Here is an 18,850-nt window from a genome sequence, read left to right on the forward strand (position 1 = left end):
TGGATGCAGCTGTGGCTCTGGGGCCACCACAGCCAGAGGCTGAGGGACCAGCATTTGGTGCCTTGGGCAGTGGGGAGCAATAGGCACATCTCCAAATGGGCAAGGGGTCTCTGGGATGTGGGCCAGGCTTTCTCCATATTCTCCCCAGCATCACAAGCAAGGGTATTTTCTTTCCTGTCCACTTCCAGGCCCAAGTACTCACTTTACAGCCAGCCCCCGCCCCCAGCCCTTGGGCAGAGTGTGCAGTCTTGGGGCCTCTGTGAGAGGGCAGCAGTGGCAGCAACTATGGCCTGTTTTCTGAAGCCTATGGGGAGTTTTCCAGGTGGGTCTTTGCCATGGCAATACAGTCCTGCCCTGCTGGCCTCTCCCCTGCTCCCTTACCCACTGCCCCCTCCTGCTGTAAATACTCATCAGCATGGACTCTGACAGGGTCAGGGGGAGAGGCCTAATCCACTGAAACTCCCCGGAGATGCCATTTCTGTCTCCCTGGGTATCAGCAGTGCACTGGGGTGGCACTGGAGAGCCATGGAAGTCAGGAGACATTGTGTGTGCAGGTGAACGTGCGTGTGAGTGTGTATGTGCGCGTGTCTGCCTCATTTAGCCTCTGGGATCAAACCAGCTCCTTCTCTCCAAGTGCAGTGCCCTGGAGAGTAGTGGCAGCCCAATGCCTTTCCCCTGCTAGCTTCCATGTCTTGTTTTTGCTTCCCCCTCCTTCCTCCCTGCCTCCCTTTCTTTCCTTCTTTATCTGAGGGGGGAAGAGTGCTGTACAAAGTCAAACAAACAAGTTTACAGTTGTAAGTGCAATGACCCGAGTCCTCCACATGACCTTGTGAATTGTGTGCCGTCCTCCTGTGCTCTGTGAGAACTCGTGGTACTTCAGTGTCCCTCCCCCTGTATTGTGACAAGATAATTCTGTGGTATCAGAATAAAAGGACTTGGTATAAACAACCTGCAGACTGTCTCTCGGGTGGTTTCTGAAATGGAAAAGCATATTCCTCAGTGAGGGGGCTTTGAGACCGAGGAGCTAATCCCCAGATTTGTGATAGTCCTGGCTGTTCAAGGCTAAAAGGAAAAGAGTGAAAGGGCAAGGTTGCAGAAGTGCTGGCTATATCCATACCAAACTGTCCAAACAGGTTGCCCTCCATGAGGGCGCCTGAGGAAGGTCCCAAGCTTGGACCTGGAGGAAGCAGCTCACTGCGCGAGGGAGCCGTTGCGGTTGCGGAATGGTGCCTCCGTTGCCTGTAGATAACCAGGCTATGCACACAGCTTCATGGGGCCTGGGCTTAGAGAGGCAGGTGAGTAGGTGCCGCCCCCTGGTGCTGCCAACAAGCTCTACACCTGTCTTCCCTCCAGATCTGGCTCTGCCCACTCCAACCCTCAAACTCTAAATCCAAACCTAAGTTCATCCCTAGATGGACTGGCGTACCTCCTTACCAGAGTTGCTAAAAAAAATTTTTTTTAATGCACACAAGCAAAAAGAATATCAGCCTCACCTCAGGCCCTCCCCCCTGAGTTCATATCTTGATGCATGTCCTTCCTTTCCTGTTTGTATTTCCTACTTCATTTTAAACAGAAGCAGGAAGCTGCAGCACCTCTTGTTTTCTTGCCTCAATTTGTTTCTAGATGCTTATTCCAGGTACTTACATGTTCATCCTCTGATGCCCAGACTCTGGAGAGATGCACCATGAGTTTATAGGCAGTCTACTGCACACACTGTGAGGGACAGGCACCATGTTCCCAGTTTTCCTATTCTAAACACAATTGTGATGAACATCCTAGTTTCCAACCTTTCCACCCAGGCTGGTGGCCCAGGCCACTCTTTCTGCTCCCGGGTCTGGTCTTGTGGGGACATGGTCCTGCACACATCAGGTGCTTATAAATGCAAGTGGCCTCAGAAAGCGGGGACTGTTTCTACTTAACCAATCCAGTGTGGTTGACGAGGAAGGGGGAACTGTAGGCCAGGCAAGTGACGGCTCGGTCAATGGCAAGGCGTGGCGCAGGTAGTGCAGAGGTGTGGAAGGCCAGCCAGGCTCGGAGATGGAGGGTACATCCCTGCTAGCCTGACTGCTGCCTGCCCTCTCCTGGGGCTTTGCCCAGACCTCCACTGCCCCAGTAGCCCACTCAGCCCTGCACTGTGTTCAGGACTTCTTGGCCTGCCCAGGTTCTTCTTTCCACAGTAAGCTCTCTGGTTCTTGATGGAGTTTGTCCCTACGAGGTTCTATGCACCCAAGAGCCTGGACTGAGGCCTGGGGAGGCAGGCAAAGCTCCGCCCGCTCACCATCCCAGCAAGGCACCTCTGAGAGGGGCAGGTGAGGGCTGCAGGAACAGATAGCTCTCGGGGCAGGCCTGGTGGCCGATAAACCCAGGCGACACCGGGAAAGCTCAGCACCCGCCCTTTTGCCCTGCACCCAGGGCTCTGCTCTGCGCGTCCCGCCCAGAGCTGACGAGCGCGCATCTCTCCCCGTCTGCCTGGGATCCCCGCCCAGAGAATATTTGCCCAACGCCTGGTAGTGGAAAGGGTGGGGCCCTACAAGCCTCCCCAGAGCCACGGGAGACCACGCTGGGGCCCCGCCCCCAGGCCCCGCCCCTCAAGCGCCCGGTGTCACAGATGGCAGACCTCACAGACCTCAGCTCCCGCCCATCATCCTCAAAGATTAATTGGTTCGCATTCCTTTGCACCCCGCCTTTTGGATGCTCAGGGTCCACTCTGGTCCGATCTCCCGCTTCTTTCGCCTCACAGCTTCGTCCAAAGGGCTCACGCCCTTCTCGCGTAGACCTTCTCACGCAGGCCCTTTCACTCTTCACAGATCTGGTCCTTCCTGGCCCGCCTCCATGTTCCCCTTTCAGAGGGCCGCCCGCTCTCCTCGGAAGCCCCATTCCCTCCTCTCCCACAAATCTCGCCTCTCACCAGCCTAGTCCGCCCCTAAAAGGGCCCGCTTGTTTCCTCGCGGTCCCCGTCCCCTCCTCTCCAGGTCTCCTGAGTCAAAAGCTCTGACATCTCCCTCACAAGCCTTGCTTCCTTAGCATAAAAGCCTCGTCCCTCTGTCAACAGTCCACGCCCATTCGTCAAAGGCCCCGCCCCTCCCAGGTCGCCGCCGTGGGTCTGTGGCGGAAACTGACTGATCGTCCCAGGCTCCACCCCCCTATGTCGCACTTCCGGGCGCCTGCGCTCTCGGCCTAGCCCCGGCGGCCAAGCGGTGACCATGGACCGGCAGGTGAGGGCTCGGCCTGCGGTTCCTGTGGTCCCCGCAGCTCGGTCCGGGCCTGACCCTGGTGTGTCCCCTGCGCAGGTGCTGCTGAACGAGCCCGAAGAGGCGGCGGCGCTGTACCGGGGCCTTAGCCGCCAGCCCGCGCTGAGCGCCGCCTGCCTGGGCCCGGAGGTCACCACGCAGTACGGGGGCCTCTACCGGACGGTACACACTGGTGTGTGTGTGGAGGGGAATCGGGGTGGCGGGCCCACTCCAGCACCGTGCACTGGGTTGGAGAGGGCGGGATTGGGGAGGGCTCGCTACCTGACGGTGTACACGGGTGTTGGAGGAAAATGGGGTTTGAGGGGTGTGGGGATGGAGGGTTGTGGAGATAAGAAGGTGTTACTGGTTCGTGTACACAGATGTATGGGGAGTCTATGCTGAGCCATTGTTAGATGGAGTCCATGAGTGCATGAGGTGGGGCCACTAGAGTGTGCACAAGGGTTGTGGGAGTAGAACTCTGACCTGGGTGTAGGGTGTGGGCCTTGTAGGGCCCTCCACCCTCTCATACACATGGGGCATGGGTGTGCCTGGGACCTCCACTTGGGGCAGCCAGGCTATCCTCAGGATCCAGGGTGGGGGCTTGGGGCAGTAGAGGGTTCTCTTCAATTGGCTGTCACCTCAGGCCCTGGAGGCCTGGACTTGGACTGTGGCAAGGGCCATCTGGCCTGCACCCAGGGTGTCTGGAGACGATGGGGGGAGGTGGAGCTGGGCCTTCCTGGGTAGGGGGCTGTGGAGCCAAGTTGAGCAGCCTCAGGCCTCCCCTTGCAGAGTGGACCCAGAGGGACCTTGAACGCATGGAAAACATCCGATTCTGCCGTCAGTATCTGGTGTTCCACGACGGGGACTCAGTGGTGTTTGCAGGGCCTGCAGGCAGCAGCGTGGAGACCCGGGGGGAGTAAGTGCAAGGGAGGAAGCTTGTGGACAAGGCCACAGCCATCTGCAAACCTTTTATGAATGCCCACCATGTGCCCAGTTCAGGCAAAGTGCTAAAAAGAGGCCAGGAGCCGGGTTCTTGCCCCCAGGGAGTTCATGTGGCCTCTGGTGACATGGCCTGATAAGCACTGGAGGCTTGCTCCAAACCAAGAGCTAGTCTAGAGCCCATGGGGGTGGGGGAGGCTGGGGAGGGTAGAGCCCCTGCCCCAGGAAGGAGAGGCAAGGCCAGCTGCCATGGTGGGGCTGTGCGGGGAGGCGCAGGGGCTAGTGTGAGGCCAAAGCTTCAGGAATCTTGTCTAAGAGGTTGTGGCCAGTGAGGGGCCTGGGTGAGGCTGTTGGTGGGCGGGAGGCAATCCCAACCTGATGCCCCATGTTCTCAGGCTGCTGAGCAGAGAATCTCCATCAGGCTCCATGAAGGCTGTGCTGCGCAAGGCTGGAGGCACAGGCCCTGGAGAAGAGAAGCAGTTCCTGGAAGTAAGTCTGCAGAATGCCAGGGGGCGGGCAGCTGGGGGCTCAGCCCTACAGATAAGGCTCTGTTGAGGGTGAGGCAGCCTGACGCCCAAATATTCTCAGGTCTGGGAGAAGAACCGGAAGCTTAAGAGCTTCAACTTATCAGCGCTGGAGAAACATGGGCCCGTGTACGAGGACGGTGAGGCAGCTGGCTGGTGAGCAGGCTGGGTGGGCAGGAGGGGCAGCCAGAGCCCTGGGCACCCCCTGATCGGCCTTCCCTGCACCCAGACTGCTTTGGCTGCCTGTCCTGGTCGCATTCGGAGACCCACTTGTTGTATGTGGCAGAGAAGAAGCGCCCCAAGACTGAGTCCTTCTTTCAGACCAAAGCCTTGGACGTCAGTGCCAGTGAGGATGAAATGGCCAGGTTGAAGAAGCCAGACCAGGCCATCAAGGTGCTCATGGCCGTGGCCAGTCTGTGTAGGCCCTGCAAGGCAGCCATGGGGCTCAGTGTGCTCCCTGCCCAAACCACCTGTCACAACGGGATGCACTGGCTTCTGCAGGCAGGGCAGGGCCTTGCAAACAGGCCTGGGCATTGACTATCTCGTATTCTCAGGGGGATCAGTTTGTGTTTTATGAAGACTGGGGAGAAAACATGGTTTCCAAAAGCACCCCTGTGCTCTGTGTGCTGGATGTTGAGAGCGGCAACATCTCTGTGCTCGAGGGGGTCCCTGAGAATGTGTCCCCTGGACAGGTCAGTGCCGACTTGGCCCATGTCACTCCTGGAGCCTGGGGGTCCTGCCTGAGCTACTACCCCTTGCTCACACCTGTCCCGTGGTCTTGTTTACAGGCATTCTGGGCCCCTGGAGACATGGGTGTAGTGTTCGTGGGATGGTGGCATGAGCCCTTCCGACTGGGCATCCGCTTCTGTACTAACCGCAGGTGAGGAAGTAGGGCAGGGCAGGGGGCCCTGCAGCCCAAGCTGTTCTTGAAGCTGAGTGTCTCTCTGGCGGTTCCAGGTCAGCGTTATACTATGTGGACCTCATCGAGGGGAAGTGTGGTAAGTGAATGGCAAATGGCATCCACATGTGCTTTGCTGACACACTCTGGCCTTGCCAGCCTTTTTTTTTTTTTTTTTAAATTAGTTAATTAATTAATTTTTTTATGGTACCTCAGGTGAAGCTTACAGAACAAATAGCTTCTCATGAAACAGAAGTACACGTGTTGTTTTATGACATTGGTTTACAACCCCACAACATATCAACCCTCTAACTTCTCAACTTTTTTCTTTCGGTGAAAATACACATAGCCAAAGATACACTATTTCAGAAATTTCTACATGCACAGTTCAGTGACATTGACTACGCTCTTCGAATTGTGCTGTTATTCTCACTTAAAATGAAGGCTTACAGAACAAAATAGTTTCTCATTTAACAGTTACTACAAATGTTGCCCTATGACAATGGTTAACAATCTCACAACACATCAACAATATCCTTACTCAATCTTGGGTTCCCTATCACCAGCTTCCTTGTCCCCTTCTGCTTTCTGGCCCTTGTCACTAGACTCCTGTACCTCGTTAGTCTCATTTGGTTTTACGGGGCTGTCTTGCCAGCCTTTTGATGCTCATGTTTCCATCTGGCCCAGAACTCCTCTCGGATGACACCTTGGCTGTCTCTTCTCCCCGGCTGAGCCCAGACCAGTGTCGCATTGTCTACCTTAAGTACCCGTCTCTGGTCCCCCATCATCAGTGTAGCCAACTGTGCATGGTAAGCTGGAGGTTGGGGCGGGGCATTGGACGGCGAGAGGAGGGGATGGAGGATGAGAGCTGAAGGGCCAGCATCATTTCCACATGGGCCCCAGTGGATGCCCTCCTGTCCTGGGTGTGTGGACGGTGTGAGTTCTGCCTGTCCTCTCTAGGCAGGGCCTGGGGGCTGAGCATTGACATGGGGGATTTGCATCATCAGGACTTACTGCCTTGAGAGCATCCTCTGTCTGTAGAAATGCCCCTCCCATTGATTTCTCATCTGCACATGACCAGGCTGTGTGCAAGGGGCTAGGATATAGCCGGGAGTTACTGACATGCATGAGTTGGTATCGACTCAATGGCAATGGCTGGTATAGAATCCCAGTCCCTGCCCAAGAAAAGCTCAGGTCCCTGGTAAAAGTCAGAGGAATCTGCCTCGCTGAGCCCCTCTGAGCATCTGGTCCAGGTCATCACCATCAGGTTCGGTTCTCTCAAGTCTCGGGTCCTCCCCTCCTTCCCCTGAGACCATCAGAGATGGGGACAGATGCAGAGTGCTGTGCCCTGAGGGCACTGCCTATCCTCTGGTGTCCCTGACCATCATACTCTCTCGCAGTATGACTGGTACACCAAGGTCACCTCGGTGGTGGTGGACATCGTGCCTCGGCAGCTGGGAGGTAAGGGGTGCATAGCCAGATGAGTGCAGTGGAGTCTGCAGCTCTGTGTTTCCCAGTCATCGGTTACTTCCCTGCCCGGGACCAGTGTCCCAGCTGTTCCTTCTGGGGATCCTTCTGAGGTCCCTCCCTTCCTGCTGGAGTCCAACCCCATGTCCAACCTGCACAGGGAGTAGGGCCATCACCACAGGAAACAGTTCCTATAAAAGGGAGTTGGCTGGACCAAAGCTGAGATCAGAGGGGTCCAGGCTGACTGGAGATTTGGATGATTTCATTCCTGTGCTGGAGCTCATGTTAGATTTTTCTTGTTTTTCCAGTGGTTGGTTAAAGCCACGGCTCCTTTAGTGGATCTCAGAAGGCCACTAGGTTGGAATGTCCCATTTGACAAGCTCTGGGCCCAAGGGCACTGCATTACCTTTCCTACCCCAGCAGCCTTTGTTCAGGCCAAGCCCTTGGTCACCAGGGTCTCTGGGAGGGTGACTCTTGGCCAACAGGCTTCAGCTGCAGTCTTAGATGCTCACAGCTCTGTTTGGGACCCTGGACCATCCCAAGGATGAGGGTCTCTTGTTTTCTCAGGCCATCTGTCTTCTGAGTCCACAGAGGCCTCTGCCCCTCAGCCCCCTCTTTGGGAAGCTCCTTATCACCAAGGATACCCTTATGTGGGGGACTGCCTTTCCACCACAAGTTGCAGGGCCCTGTTTGGTGCCTGAGCAGGGGCCCTGGGTGAATTCCCCAAAAGCCCCACCTGCCTCAGAGGCTTGAGGAACCCTCAAGCCTCCACTCTTGGATGTGGCCCCCAGCCCTCCCATCTTTGCAGAAGACTTCTCCGGGATCTACTGCAGCCTGCTGCCTCTGGGGTGCTGGTCGGCTGACAGCCAGAGAGTAGTCTTTGACTCTGCTCACCGTAGCCGGCAGGTAAGGGGCCCTGTCTGTTCAAGAGGCAGCCCCCACGACACCCCCTAGGAGCCCCAGGCCCCTGGGGATAGCACACACACCCCTGGGTGGATGTACAGCCACAAGGTCCCACTGGCCCCTTAAGAACCTGCCTGCACCTATCCTGGACTCCCTTCTCCTTCGGGGGGCTGGCTGCCCTGGTGCCCCCCGACAGAACTTTTGGCCTTTTCTTCTGAGGCAGAAGTGTGACCTCTCCCAGGCATTTCCAGCTGAGGGAGAAGGGGACTGTCACCAGGGCAAGCCACTGTAAGGGCAGCTGATGGAGCTGGGACGAGGGATGGGGTGGGTGCACCCACAGTGTGCTAAGATCCTTTTGGGTATGGTATCACTTGGTCGTCATGCCAGCTCAAAAAGACATTCCATACCTTGTCTGGGGCCACTCAGCAGGTTGTGATGGGGCTGAGATTTGAATCCAGGACCTTGGGCCACTCCCTACTGCACTGAGTAGCCATCGCCATAGCTGCCCACAGCCCCAACCTGGGCCCAGGGGTCCCTAAGAGGGCAGAGAGGAGGTGCGGGGGACTCACAAAGCTCAGAGTTCTTGGATGTGGTACCACACATGGCCTCCTCTGCTGCAGGACCTGTTCGCTGTGGACACCCAGACAGGCAGCGTAACCTCCCTGACCTCTGGTGAGCAGGGCTGCAGGGGTGGGGGTAGGCGTACGAACACGCGGGGCAGTAGTGACACTCCTGGCCACTCTGCACTCCTGACCGTCCCGCAGCCTTTACTGACCATCTCCTGAGAGCCCTGCCCTGGCGGGACCCTCACCCAGCCACCAAATGACTTCTGCTCCACTGCCCTTCAGCACTCAACTCTGCCCAGACTCAGCACGGCCCCCACCCCTGCTCCTAAAACCATTCCTACAAAACCCTCTGGCCAAGATTTGCCAGAGTTGTCCCTCTCTCTTCCCAAACTTTAGGGCACTCTACTTCAAGCAGAGATAGCTCTGCTTCCTCAGGGCTCAGGAGAAGCCCTATGTTGGCTCCCCTATCTTCCTCATACCAGACCTTGTGATTCTGCCCCAGAAATGCCTTTTGAGTTTTTCACCTGCCCTGATTGTACCTGCCCCTCCACGAGGTTGCCAAAGTGTAGTTCTAAACCTGCAGCTTGTTGCAGTTCACAGTCCTTGCTTGACTCTCCATGGACCCCACTGCCCAGAATCAGCAACACTCCCCACCCCCTGCCCTGCAGGCCCAGCTGCCACCCCTGCAGACTGATTCTTGAGGGGCAGATGTGCTTTGGAGGTCTGGTGTGTCCCCTGACCCAGCTGGTGGGACACAGCCAGTGTCTGCCAGATGGAGGAACTGAGCAGGAGGTTCATGTGCAGTTGGTGTTTGTGAGAACTGTCCCTTTGCCCCTCAGGGGAGAAGGGGTAACTTGCCATAGATGCTCCAGCCTAGGATTCAGACTCTGCAGGTAGGAGACAGGAAAGGTAGTGACCCCTACTAAGTGCTTAGTGGCATCTGCCCTCTCCAGGGGAGCCAGCTGGAAGCTGGAAACTTCTCACAATTGACCTGGACCTCATGGTGGCACAGTTCTCCACGCCCAGCCAACCCCCAAGCCTGGTGAGCATTGGTGAGCCCAGGGCCAGGAGGCAGCTGTTCCATGCAGGCAGAGCCCCTGAGACAGTGAGCTGGCCCCCAGTCTGACCATGTCTGGTTAGCATGTAGAGAGGCCAAGACAAGGGCCCAGCCTAGCCTGGTCCACAAGGGTCTGGCACCCATGGGGAGGAAATCCGGGGCTAGGGTCTGCTCTATACAGAACAGGGTTGCCCCGGGAAGTGCCCAGTCCTTTGGCATTGCAGGGCACAGGGAGATAGCAGAGCCTAGGTGCTGAGAAGCAAGGTCTGTGCTTGTGTGTGTGAGTACCTTTGTATACACCAGCTCACAACAGGAGGCCATGCTCTGCCCTCTGGAGGCAGAGGCAGAAGGGTAGGGAAGCAGCCAGGCCATGTGTGACACACTCCTTCCCCTTGACAGAAAGTTGGGTTCCTGCCTTCTGCGGGGAAGGAGAAGTCGGTGTTTTGGGTGCCCCTGGAGGAGGCCGATCCCATACCTGACATCCAGTGGGACATCCGGGTGCTGCAGCCACCCCCGGAGCAAGAGAACGTGCAGTATGGTGAGCTGGGCCAGGGGCATAGGGATGCGCACTCCAGGCTCCTCAGCACACAGCATCTGCCATGACTTTTCCTGCCTTGCGTCTCACGTTGTGAGCTTTCCTGGGATCACCTCTAAGAGGTGTTCTGTCCCTCTTGTGAGCGATCATGTCTAGGCGTCTGAGCAAGTGCTCTAGGTATCAGAGCTGGGCACCACCAGGCCAGTTCATCTGTGGTGGAAAAACCGAGGCCCAAAGAAGACAGGCCTTACATGGGCCTCTGTGACAACACCTCATCCAGAAGGCTGTCCCTGCAGAGACTGAGCTCCCTGACTGGGGCAGGAGTATGAATCTCCCAAGGTCTATATGTCACAGTGTGGGCCACCTTGGCCAGGTCTCTGCCTCAGAGGTTAGCCCCAGACCTGCAGCTAGAGCTGAGGCCTTCGCTGAGGAAGCCCCTGGGTGGTAGCACTGACCTTGCTGACCACTGTACTCTCCTTGCAGCTGGCCTTGACTTTGAAGCAATCCTTCTACAACCTAGCAACCCTCCAGATAAGACCCAGGTCCCCATGGTGGTCATGCCCCATGGTAAGCATCAGCCTAAGAGCCACTGCCCTCCTACTGCCCCTCCTAGCTGGCCCTTTCACCCTCTGCTCCTTGTCTGCAGGGGGGCCCCATACATCCTTTGTCACTGCCTGGATGCTGTTCCCAGCCCTGCTCTGCAAGATGGGCTTTGCAGTGCTGCTAGGTGAGTGAGCAGGATAGGGCTGTGGTGGGGTGATGAGCGGGCCTGGTTTGCCATCTGCTTTGTACAGGCACCACGGGTGCCACCCTAGTCTCTAGGCCTCTCTGTAGCTTGGACCTGGTAACCACTACCAGGAACTGCCCTGGCCCAGCCTCTGGCACCACAGTGTGGCCATAACGTGGACCAACTCAGGACTTCATGAAAAAGGTGCTGTGGTCACTGGGCGGCAGCCTCGAATCTCTTGACCACTTTCCCTTGACAGTCTATGGTGTAGCTGGTCCCGGGGTCCACTTTACAGATACGTGGGTATCCAGGGGGCTGGAAATGGCCTCTGACTATCCTGTGTGGTCCCTCCTCGGCCTCCAGTGAACTATCGCGGCTCCACGGGCTTTGGCCAGGACAGTATTCTCTCCCTCCCAGGCAATGTGGGCCAGCAGGATGTGAAGGACGTCCAGGTAGCTGGGGGCTGGGGGGTGGGGGAGACGGGCTGGCAGGTGGGCTGTCAGTGTAGCTCCATCCAGCTGGGCAGGCAGCTGGCTGCAGTGTGCTCTGCCCCACCCTGCAGTTTGCCGTGGAGCAGGTGCTCCAGGAGGAACACTTCAGCGCAAGCCGTGTGGCCCTTATGGGTGGTTCCCACGGTGGCTTCCTCTCCTGCCACCTGATTGGTCAGTACCCAGAGACCTACAGTGCCTGTGTGGCCCGGAACCCTGTGATAAACATTGCCACTATGATAGGCTCCACTGACATCCCTGACTGGTGAGTGTGCCCACAGGCACCTGCTCTCCTCCCCTCCACCCCATACCCTGCAGAGCCCCTGCAGGCCCCAGAGCCCTGGATGCCCACCCTGGTGCTGCATCAGCTCCATCTCTTCCAGGTGTGTGGTAGAGGCTGGTTTCCCCTACAGCAGCGACCTCCTGCCAGACCTCAGTGTGTGGGCTGAGATGCTAGACAAGTCACCCATCAAGTATGTCCCTCAGGTGTGTGGCCCTCTTCCCTGTCCTGTCTGCCACCTGTCCACCCAAAGCCCAGGGCCCTGCTCACCACTCCTCCCCACACACCCAGGTGAAGACTCCACTGCTTCTGATGCTGGGCCAGGAGGACCGGCGTGTGCCCTTCAAGCAGGGCATGGAGTATTACCGTGCCCTCAAGGCCCAGAAGGTGCCTGTTCGGTGAGTCCAGCAAGGCAGGCCCTGGCAGCTGGTGGGCAGGTGAACAGGGGAGGATCCCCCAACCTCAAGCATTGCTGCCCCACCCCTACAGGCTCCTGCTCTATCCCAAGAGCAGCCATGCACTATCAGAGGTGGAGGTGGAGTCAGACAGCTTCATGAACGCAGTGCTCTGGCTGCACATACACTTGGGCAGCTGAAGCTCTGCCCCCCATGTGAGCTGCTTGGCCTGTGCCACATTTCACTCTCGGGGAGCCCCAGGGCCTGGCAGAGTGGTGAGAGGCTTCCTCTGCTCTGGACTCCGTGGAGAGGTGGGCAGAAGAGCGTGGGCTATGTCATCATAATAAATGAGGACACAGAGCCTGGTTCTCGTTGGTATTTTGTACCAAGTCATCCCCAACCCCAGCCCTCACCTTGGGGTTCAAAGACTCGAGGCTGTGGGCACAGTAGCCATGAGGCCACATATACCTCCAGTGTGAGAGGGAGGGGACAGTGAAGCTTACCCCCTGGCCTGTCCTGGCTGACTGGGACTCTGTAGCAGGCTAGCTCCCTCTGCTGCAGCCCCTACCAACAGAAACTGCCCTACAGCACCCTTCTCCCAACCGTGTGTCTGAGGGACTTGTGAGACCCTTTTCTTCCACAGCATCCATACGCTAAGGTAGTCCCAGGATCAGACTGCACCCAGGCCCTAGCAAGGAGTTGCCAACTTGTTCCCTAGAAGCAGAGGCTAAGAAGCACCCTGCACAGGCGTAAAGAGGAAAGGTACTTTTATGTCTGACAGGAAGCATCATCCTCCCCCAAGGCGCATGGGGCCAAAGCCAGGCCTAGCCCAGCCGCATGACCTTGTGAATCCAGTCCACAAACATGGAGACACGCATGAAGATGGCTGGCCAGCGAGGCCGTGCGCACACTCGGTTGGGGATTATAATTCCCTCCAGGACCCAGCAGTCATGAGTAAGGCAGGCAAGTGGGCCCCCGTAGTCACCCTGGCAGGCAGGAGAATTGGTGAGGAGACCTGGACCACGACAGAGACTAGCCCCCTTGGAGATGACGTGGTACATTTCCAGCTCCCCGCACCCTCCTTGGGCCAGCCCAGGGGCCCTGCCACTGACCTCACAGGCCCCCACGGGGACCAGTGGGCCTGAAGTACACATCTCACTTTCCCTTACGCGTCCTCGGTGCTTGACATTACACTCCTGGTTGGAGATGACTCTCAGCGAGGCCACGTTCAGGACCATGTCATTACCTGTGCCTACAGTGTATGTGTGTGTGGGGGGGGGGTGGTATGGGGACAAGAGGAGGGCTCTTGTGCAGGATCCAGAGCTAGGCCTTCTGGCCCAGACCATCCATGCCCTTACACTGTGTTCCTACCTTTTGTATCACCCCAGCCTGCGATCTCACACTTGGTCCCTGGAGGCACCACATACCGCTCAGGGGGCAAGCAGATCAGGGCCACACGCTGGTTCAGGGTCACAGGTCTGTAGCAGGAATGGGGCATTCAAGGACTGAGGCCACACGTCCAGCACCACCTCACACCCTCCTAACCTCTCCACGCACCTCTCCAGCTTCAGCAGGACAAGCTGGGAGTCTGAAGGTCCGCACACCATCTTGGCCACCGGGACCCGCTGCAGGTCTGGCTCCCCAGGCTGCGGGTTCTGGAACATCATGCCCAACCACACCTCATAGCCCAGGAGAGGCACATGGCTGGGAGAGAAACCCTGATAGGTCAGTCTTGTCTCCCAGTCTGCTGTCTCAGGGAGAACCTGATGGCTTGTCTGGGTAAAGTGGCTGGGGGAGGACAAAGGCAGGTGGTAGAACCATGTCCCAAAACCCAAGGGAAGCTCACCAGGAGGAGAAGCACTGCCGGGCAGTGAGCACCCACTGCTCCTTCACCAGTGATCCTCCACAGAAATGGTGGCCCTGCCTGGGGAAGGGGAGGATAGGAGACACATGCTGGGCCTGCCATCATCTGGCTAGGATGCCTGAAGCAAGGGGCAGGTTTCAAGCATCCATTAGCATAACCCTGGAGGACACAGCCTCGGCTCTCTCCTGGGGAGACAGGCAGTTGTGACTCACCGGTTGCGCAGGCTGACCGTCCAGGGTGAATTTCCAGGCTGGCCCCCTATCACACGCAGCTTGGAGTGCCAGTGGTCCGGCCTATCCACCCTCAGGCCACACTCCTCAAACAGCACCTGGTCTGGAGGATGGGGTCGGTGGGGTGAGATCCCACTGGGAGAGGCAAAAGAACCCAACCTGCTCCTGGCCCACCTGCGCACCTGGGGGCTCCAAGATGGACGGCGGCTGGTCGTTGTCTGAAACACCAAGTTCACCCAGGTTAAGGGAACTAGCCTCTGTGCTAGAGACTGGGGGCAGGACCGCGGGGCATGTAGCAGTGCTCACCACAGCGCCGCACTGCACAGTAGTCGAATGGGGTCCCTGGGTCTGTAGTGTAGCACCAGGGCCCGTGGCGGTCCCTGTCCGGGTTCCGGCAGTAGTTCTCCTCCAATTTCGCGTGTGGGGCCGAGGTGGGTGTGAACCTAGACGAGAGGGGGCATAACATTACAGAAGGGTCTCCCGAAACCCCCACCGGGCTCTGGTCGGGAAGCCTGCTGCACGCGGCCCAAGGATGGGCCTCAGACCCGGCATGGCCGCTGAACCCCACCTTATGGAGGGTGTGGGCAGAGGGGGGCATTTGTCTCAGGGCACAAGTCCAAGGGGGTGCCAGTGGCGTCACTAGGGGGGTGCTACATCCAAGACCAAACTATGCAGGGCTTGAGCTGGCGCGAGAAAGCTCGTGCCTGCCTCAGTCAAGTTTCGGCGCTGCTCTCTGCGGCCTGGCCGAGGCTCTCGGTGTCTGCCGGGATGATTCACCCGCCCAGAAGCCTGGCCGCCCCAGAGGCCTGGCCGCCCAAGGATCCCGCCTGTCAGCCCGCCCGCTGCCCAGGACGCCAGCGCGCTTGGCTTCTCCTTTTCGTCTCTGCTATCAACGTCTATTCATCTTGAAATTTGGGGCCAGAGGCGACAATTTAGAGATTGCCTCAGGGCGCTCGAATTCCTCCCCCCACCCCCACCCCAACACACACGCACTCACAAGTTAGAGATTGTCCCTGGGTGTTCCTTACCTCGCTACGTCCCTGCTCCCACCCCGGCCCGGACCGACTCACTGCGGCTTATGCGGCGTCTCCGCAGACCAGCGCTGGCACGGGATGCCCTTGCGGGTCTTGTTGACTGAGCCGCGGTACTGCTCCCCGGCGCCGTAGTAGCATTCTGCGGCGGGCGGGCGGCGCCCGTTAGCGCCGGTCCCCGCCCGGCCCTCCGGCTGGCTCCACGCCTCTAGCCCAGTCTCGGTTCCCTCCGCCCGGGCCTCACCCTCGGGCCGCACGTCGTCGGCGCAGCGCCGGATCTGGTAGCAGAAGGCCACGCGCATGCCGGGCCGCGACGTGAAGCACCAGGGCGCCTCCGAGCCGTCGGGGTTCCGGCAGAAATTCTCCCGAAGATCCCTGCACAGGTACGCCCCTCAGCCCTGGCGGGGTCCCAGGCCATCTGCCTGCAGCCTTGGGCTGGGGCTCCGCCTCAGGCCCCGCCTCGGGACCGCCCACCTCCGGGCCCACCCGCAGGAGTACGCCCCCAGCGCTCTCCCACCACCTCACTTGCACGCGTATTTCTCGGGCGCAAAACGGTGCTGATGCGGGCTCTGTGTATCCCAACGCTGGCAGGGCACGCCTGCGGCTGTAGTATTGGCCACGCCCCGGTAGCCCTCGCCCTTCCCGCGGAAGCAGTTAAGCGTCGTGGCCTGGCGCGGCTGTGCCTCGGACCCTTGGATAGACCGAGGCAGCTCGGACCCCAAGCGGGAACTGGGACCCGGGCTGGGTCCCGGCCGGTCCCTCACGGGTCCCTGGTTCTCCTGGAATTTGCTCTCTCCCTCCCCATCCCGGTCACGCCCCGCCCCCGCCAGGACACGCCCCCACACTCCCCAAGTGCCCTCCCAGGCCGGGCCTCGCGCCCTACTGCAGCTGGGGAGGCGGCAGAACTCTCGCTCGACCAGTGGGTCGGTAGTGTAGCACCAGGGTCTCTCGGAACCGTCCGGATTCCGGCAATAGTTGTCGTCCAGATTTTTGTCGAGGAATCTGGGGGTGGTAGCCGGGCATGAACTAGACCCTGGGCCTCAGACTCCGCCCGCCCCCGCCCCTGGAGTGCTCAACCCTTCCCTAACCCGGCCCCCAAGGGCGTCGATCCTGCCCACGCATACTTGCTCGGCTCGAAGGGGTGCGGGTGCGGGTGCTGCAGGTCCCAGCGCTGACATTCGCGTCCCGACTCAGTGCGGTCCACCGCGCCGCGGTAATCCTCGCCATTGCACCAAACGCAAGTGGCTGGAGGTACGGGATCCGTGCGTTCGTGGATGGGCGTGGGCCTGCCCCTCCCGCCCCCGGCTCGACTCCGCGCCACTTACCCTCCCGGCAGGACTTGATGCCACAGCTCTGGAAGCGCACGGCAGGGTCTGTCGTGTAGCACCAAGGACCTCCGGCGTCCCCTTCAGGGTTGCGGCAGAAGTTTTCCTCCAGGCCGTTCCGGAGTGTGGGCACGTATCTGAGAGAGTTGTATGACGTTACAGTATGTGCTGGGGAAGGGGCCGGGCAGGGACTGAGGGGAGATGTCTGTCTCACTTGTGGTCAACCGGGAACTTGTGGCTCCAGCGCTGGCAGGGCAGGCCGCCCACGGTGGTGGCCACAGTGCCCCTATACCCGGCCCCATTGCCCATGATGCAGGTCCGCACATAGTCTAGGAGCAAGAGACGGATGGTCAAGGCGGCCTGAGGCCCGGGCGCCCCTACCCCCGGCCCCGCCCCCGCGCCTCTCCACAGTCACTCGCCTTTCTTCTGGAAGAGATCACAGCGCTGCGAACGTTGCAGTCTTGTGTGGGGCGAGTACTGGGTCCATGGCAGCAGCTGGCAACCATGACTGCTCACATTATAGTGGAAGGCCCTGGGGGAAGGGGCACAGGGTCAGCCAGCAGCCCAGGCTCCCCTGCCCCAGACTTATCTAGGTCCCATGGTTACTCACCGGCAGTCCAGAAGAGGCCCGCAGCGCCCGGCACACTCCTCAGCATCTACCACATCCTCCTGCCAAGCCCCAGGCTCCACTGCATGTAGCAAGTGCTGCAGTTCTGTACCCCGGAGCACCTGGAAGTCATTCAATAGCGAGCGCTGCCCTGTGGGATGGGCATATGGTGGGCATAAGGCAGGTGGGCATGCATGTATATCCACATACAAGTATATCCACATGTCCACACTATATTCATGCAGTGGACCAAAGCTCCAAGGCCTCTGGGATAGACCCTGTGGGCACATTCAAAGGCTGGCCCCTTGCACAGGGTAGGGGAAGCAAGCCCAGATGCGATAATTATCACCAGTGCCCCCATTTAGTGGACCAGGCAAAGGGTTCAGGTCGGACACATGCACTCCATGAGACCAGTGGGTGATGGACCTTGCCTCATCTCATCTCTCAGATGAGAATGCCAAAGCTGAGAGCCATCACATTGCCCAGCCCAGGCATTCTGACTTGACTCATTCGGTCTGGGCTCTCACCAGCATGAGGAGATATGCTCGGTTAGAGGGGTAGATTAAACTCAGGAGGTGTGACTGCCTGCATGTGTGCCTCCATCTGTGTGGTCCCATCACTGCCTCACTGCTACAGCACATGTGTTAATAGAGACCTGGGTGGGTAGTTTGTATGTGTATTCCCAGGGCTGCCCAACTCTACACAAAAGGCCAAGGTCACTTCTCCATGCCTAGTAGGAAAGTGAGCTTCTGGCTCAAATAGCAGGATGGGCCTGGAGCCAACTCCCTCCTGAAGGAAGGTTCAGATCAGGGTGGGAAGCACTCACCAGGGGCGCCTGAGCACTGTGTCAGAAGCAGAAGGAATGGGAGCCACTCCATCCTCCTGGCTGGCAGCTGCACTGTGACCCATTGCAGCCCCATCAGGGAAGTTGTGAAACTTGTCTCTACCGGATTGGGTGGCTCTGGCTCCACACCCCCACTCTGGGCCTCCTGGGGCCTGACCAGACCTTGTGGCAGGAGGGGGTGGGGCCACCGTCAGCCCTCCTAAGTCAGGTGCAAGGGACCTACACTAGACCCTGAGAGGCCTCGCTATGTAGTGGTCCTACAGGGCAGGTGTTGGGAAAGTTCAGTGGAGGGGCTTCAGGTACCCTGGGGTGGGGTGGAGCCCCCCGCAGCCCCCAGGGGCAATGTGGACATGGGAGCTGCCAGACGCCTGGGTTCCAGGCCCTGGGCAGTGGCATTAAACTTTCCCCAGCCTCAGTTTTCACTCTGTAGAGAACGTTCCCTTCCCCCAGCCCAGCCCCGCCTGCCCCCTTTGCTGCCTTATCGGGCCCCAGCTGTGGCAGGTCAGGCCCACGCCCCTGACAGCAGAGCCCAGGAAGACTCCCCTCAGAGGTGGCATCCCAGGGAGGGTGAGTGAGGCCTCCCATTGGGCCTGAATGGGAACAGGGTTGAGGGTGAGGGGTTGTGGTGACCCCGGCAAGCGCAGCCTTGCAGCCATCCTGAGGAACATCTGAGCCGGGCTTCCAAGTGCGAGCAGGTGCTGAGGCAGGCGGCCTGGGGCTTCCCGTTAGGACATTGCGCTCCGCCGCGGCTGGGCTACGGGCGCCCACCGGCGCAGGCGGGGATGGGAGGCGGTTGGTCGGTCGGGCGGTCGGGTAAGGCAAAGGCCAGAACATCCCGGCGGGAGACCGTGGAGACGGCCCTCTGGTGGAGGCTCTGCGCGAGTTGGTGCGCTTGCGCGTCGGGCTGCGAGGCGCGCGGGAGTCCGCGCGATTTGGTCCT

At 59.1% G+C, this 18,850-nt stretch overlaps 2 protein-coding genes across 3 annotated transcripts; one reads left to right on the forward strand and one right to left on the reverse strand.

Annotated features, from left to right (window-relative positions):
- Positions 1-3,143: 3,143 nt before the first annotated feature.
- APEH (acylaminoacyl-peptide hydrolase) lies at positions 3,144-12,762 on the forward strand. 2 transcript variants are annotated; one of them, XM_023726940.1, is made up of 22 exons: positions 3,144-3,215; positions 3,291-3,423; positions 4,020-4,146; positions 4,565-4,658; positions 4,758-4,833; positions 4,923-5,086; positions 5,248-5,385; positions 5,482-5,573; positions 5,651-5,691; positions 6,279-6,400; positions 6,992-7,052; positions 7,867-7,964; positions 8,582-8,633; positions 9,481-9,569; positions 9,984-10,122; positions 10,603-10,686; positions 10,766-10,846; positions 11,210-11,298; positions 11,409-11,599; positions 11,718-11,820; positions 11,906-12,012; positions 12,653-12,762. In XM_023726940.1, the coding sequence occupies exons 1-22, from the start codon at positions 3,204-3,206 to the stop codon at positions 12,669-12,671; spliced, it is 2,112 nt and encodes a 703-aa protein (XP_023582708.1). In that variant the 5' UTR covers positions 3,144-3,203; the 3' UTR covers positions 12,672-12,762. The 2 variants fall into 2 exon arrangements, with proteins under 2 accessions (XP_023582708.1, XP_004368593.1); XM_004368536.2 differs by lacking the exon at positions 12,653-12,762 and adding an exon at positions 12,104-12,367.
- Positions 12,763-12,809: 47 nt separating this feature from the next.
- Positions 12,810-17,290, reverse strand: MST1 (macrophage stimulating 1). The gene is made up of 17 exons (XM_023738889.1): positions 17,070-17,290; positions 16,879-16,991; positions 16,674-16,788; positions 16,460-16,596; positions 16,259-16,379; positions 16,018-16,136; positions 15,660-15,825; positions 15,379-15,509; positions 15,174-15,276; positions 14,410-14,546; positions 14,286-14,321; positions 14,086-14,206; positions 13,856-13,933; positions 13,567-13,713; positions 13,381-13,487; positions 13,122-13,261; positions 12,810-12,995 (listed from the first exon to the last, which is right to left on the reverse strand). Exons 1-17 carry the CDS (start codon positions 17,288-17,290, stop codon positions 12,834-12,836), a joined length of 2,154 nt encoding a protein of 717 aa, XP_023594657.1. The 3' UTR covers positions 12,810-12,833.
- Positions 17,291-18,850: the final 1,560 nt, after the last annotated feature.

This window comes from Trichechus manatus, unplaced genomic scaffold, assembly GCF_000243295.1.
Source record: "Trichechus manatus latirostris isolate Lorelei unplaced genomic scaffold, TriManLat1.0 scaffold00001, whole genome shotgun sequence".
Taxonomy (NCBI): domain Eukaryota; kingdom Metazoa; phylum Chordata; class Mammalia; order Sirenia; family Trichechidae; genus Trichechus; species Trichechus manatus.

Excerpts from the sequence above, each read along its gene's own strand:
- APEH (XM_004368536.2), top strand. Across the intron at positions 4,834-4,922 it reads TGGGCCCGTGTACGAGGACG|ACTGCTTTGGCTGCCTGTCC; the intron begins GTGAGGCAGCTG and ends CCCTGCACCCAG. Across the intron at positions 5,087-5,247 it reads AGCCAGACCAGGCCATCAAG|GGGGATCAGTTTGTGTTTTA; the intron begins GTGCTCATGGCC and ends TCGTATTCTCAG.
- MST1 (XM_023738889.1), bottom strand. The coding sequence starts at position 17,290 with ATGTGGATATACTTGTATGTGGATATACATGCATGCCCACCTGCCTTA. Across the intron at positions 16,137-16,258 it reads CACCCCTTCGAGCCGAGCAA|ATTCCTCGACAAAAATCTGG; the intron begins GTATGCGTGGGC and ends TACCACCCCCAG. Across the intron at positions 15,826-16,017 it reads CTGCCGCCTCCCCAGCTGCA|GGTCCGAGGCACAGCCGCGC; the intron begins GTAGGGCGCGAG and ends GGTCTATCCAAG.